Source organism: Haliaeetus leucocephalus, unplaced genomic scaffold, assembly GCF_000737465.1.
Source record: "Haliaeetus leucocephalus isolate CR32 unplaced genomic scaffold, Haliaeetus_leucocephalus-4.0 Scaffold428, whole genome shotgun sequence".
In the NCBI taxonomy this organism is placed as follows: Eukaryota; Metazoa; Chordata; class Aves; order Accipitriformes; family Accipitridae; genus Haliaeetus; species Haliaeetus leucocephalus.
Window position 1 is genome coordinate 5119480 of NW_010972864.1, and position 1888 is coordinate 5121367.

General features: G+C 41.7%; 1 protein-coding gene across 1 annotated transcript in view; it reads left to right on the plus strand.

Annotated features, from left to right (window-relative positions):
• Positions 1-888: 888 nt before the first annotated feature.
• Positions 889-1888, plus strand: part of RNF125 (ring finger protein 125, E3 ubiquitin protein ligase) — a 13072-nt gene continuing 12072 nt past the window's right edge. Inside the window, 1 exon segment of the mRNA XM_010574415.1 lies at positions 889-921. Within this exon segment, the coding sequence (XP_010572717.1) occupies positions 889-921 (33 nt within the window).

Genomic DNA, 1888 nt, shown 5'->3' on the forward strand with positions numbered 1-1888 from the left:
GATACTAAAGAAAACCAGTAACTGACAGAAGAAATTAATTGACTTGATTCTGACTGACAAGATTTCACATATGCTGGAACATGCAGTTTCTGTAACAATGCATAGTGCTGCCCTAATTTTTGTGGGTTTACCTACGATGAGATATAATTCTTCTTAGATCTGCTTTCATTATTCATCAGTGGGGTAGTATATGAGTAAATAGTAAACACAGGAAATATTGCTGTCTTTATGTTGTCATTACTTATTTGATTTGGCATCAGTAACATGACTGTAAAGCTGTTTATATGAGATAATCATCACAGCAGTTTGGGCCTAGAACATGGTGATATCTTCCTCCAAAACCAAATCTGTCATGGAAATTTCCAAGAAAATCACTTTGAAAGGAGATTACTAGTTTTACTGCAGGCCGGATGCAGACTGAAAGATCCCAAACTTGCTGATGTTTTCATCTTGGAGTTGCCAAACCTACTGCATTTCCCTTTTTATTTCTTACTCAGAAGTGGGTCATACTTGACTTTGCTTCTGTAAAAATATTAAGTTACAGAAAATACATTGGATACTGAAAAATATATACATATATTGAGGCATGCCCAGATATTAGTTTTTCTGATTCCTCAATATTAAAGAAAAAAGTAATAATCTGTCATAATAAAAAATACACTGCCCAAAAGATAGAGAAAGCTATTCCAACTGTACCTAAGAGAGCAGATAGATACAACTTTTAGCCAAATGAGAAAAACCTAGACAGATCCCAATTCACTTATGCGCATTACTAAATGTATTGTAAAGTTTCCAGTACTTGTAGAAATAAGTTGGAATACTACCTCTGTTCTTTGGGTGTTTACATACTTGGGAACACCTAGAAGGAATCTGCTTTTATTTTTATTCATGGCAGACAAAAATAACGCCACGGTTGCTTTGGTAGGTTGCTTTGACAGCTGCATTAAGGCCACCGTGTGATGTTTGTACATGTCCAACTCCTTCCAGGATTCTCCCTTGGCCTCAGCAGTCATTTCCACTGTGGGCAGAGAAGCTCCGTGCATGGGGATGCATGATGTGAGAGAACACGTCAAACAAAACCACAGCTTTGCTTCCACAGCTCAGCAGTCCTTGGGCACCTTAACTTCCACTAAAATTAACCTACATTTGTGTCCACTGCCAACACAAGGACATGCCTCGTGCCTTTTGTTGCCCCCTGTTATTTGCCACAGACACCCCCATCACAGCTATCATCAGAGTACTGGGGGAAGAAGTAAGAGGCTGCTAACAGGTAAAACAGAGAATCAAAATAGAGAGAACAAAAGAAATTTCTCCCAAATATCTATTGTCGTTGCTTGTAATTTTTAGCCGTTATGTCCTTCCCTATTTTCTTTGACAGTGGTAGTTGACGGTCCATCATGCTGGCACAATGAATGTGGGCCATTGCGGTCCACATCTGAGAAAATGCCATCTCCAGTGCTAATGGAAATTTATTTTAAAAAGTACTCGTTGACTGAATTACCTGCTTCAAGATAACCTACCGCTACTTCAAGTGCCTTGTTAGTTACCTCAAGTTACCTGCCTTGGTAGTTAAAACGGCATCACCGCCAGCCTTCTAAAAATGCTAAAAATAATATTAGTATTTCCTCAGCATGCATCACAGGCAGTCACAACAAATACACTGTTATTACCTGATTTTGACTCAAAGCTCTTTAGGCTTTGAAAAACTCAAGGTCAGGCCTACCTCCCGGATACTTAAGACCTCAGTCCCCTCCCCGTCCACCACCCCGCGGGGAAGTAAAACTCTGTGGAGAAGAAGGGGTTCCCGCCGCCGCTCCCCCAGGCCGCAGCCCCGGCGCTCAGGCGGGCCGTAGGCGCCGCGGGGTTCCCTCTCCGTGCCGGGCCGAGG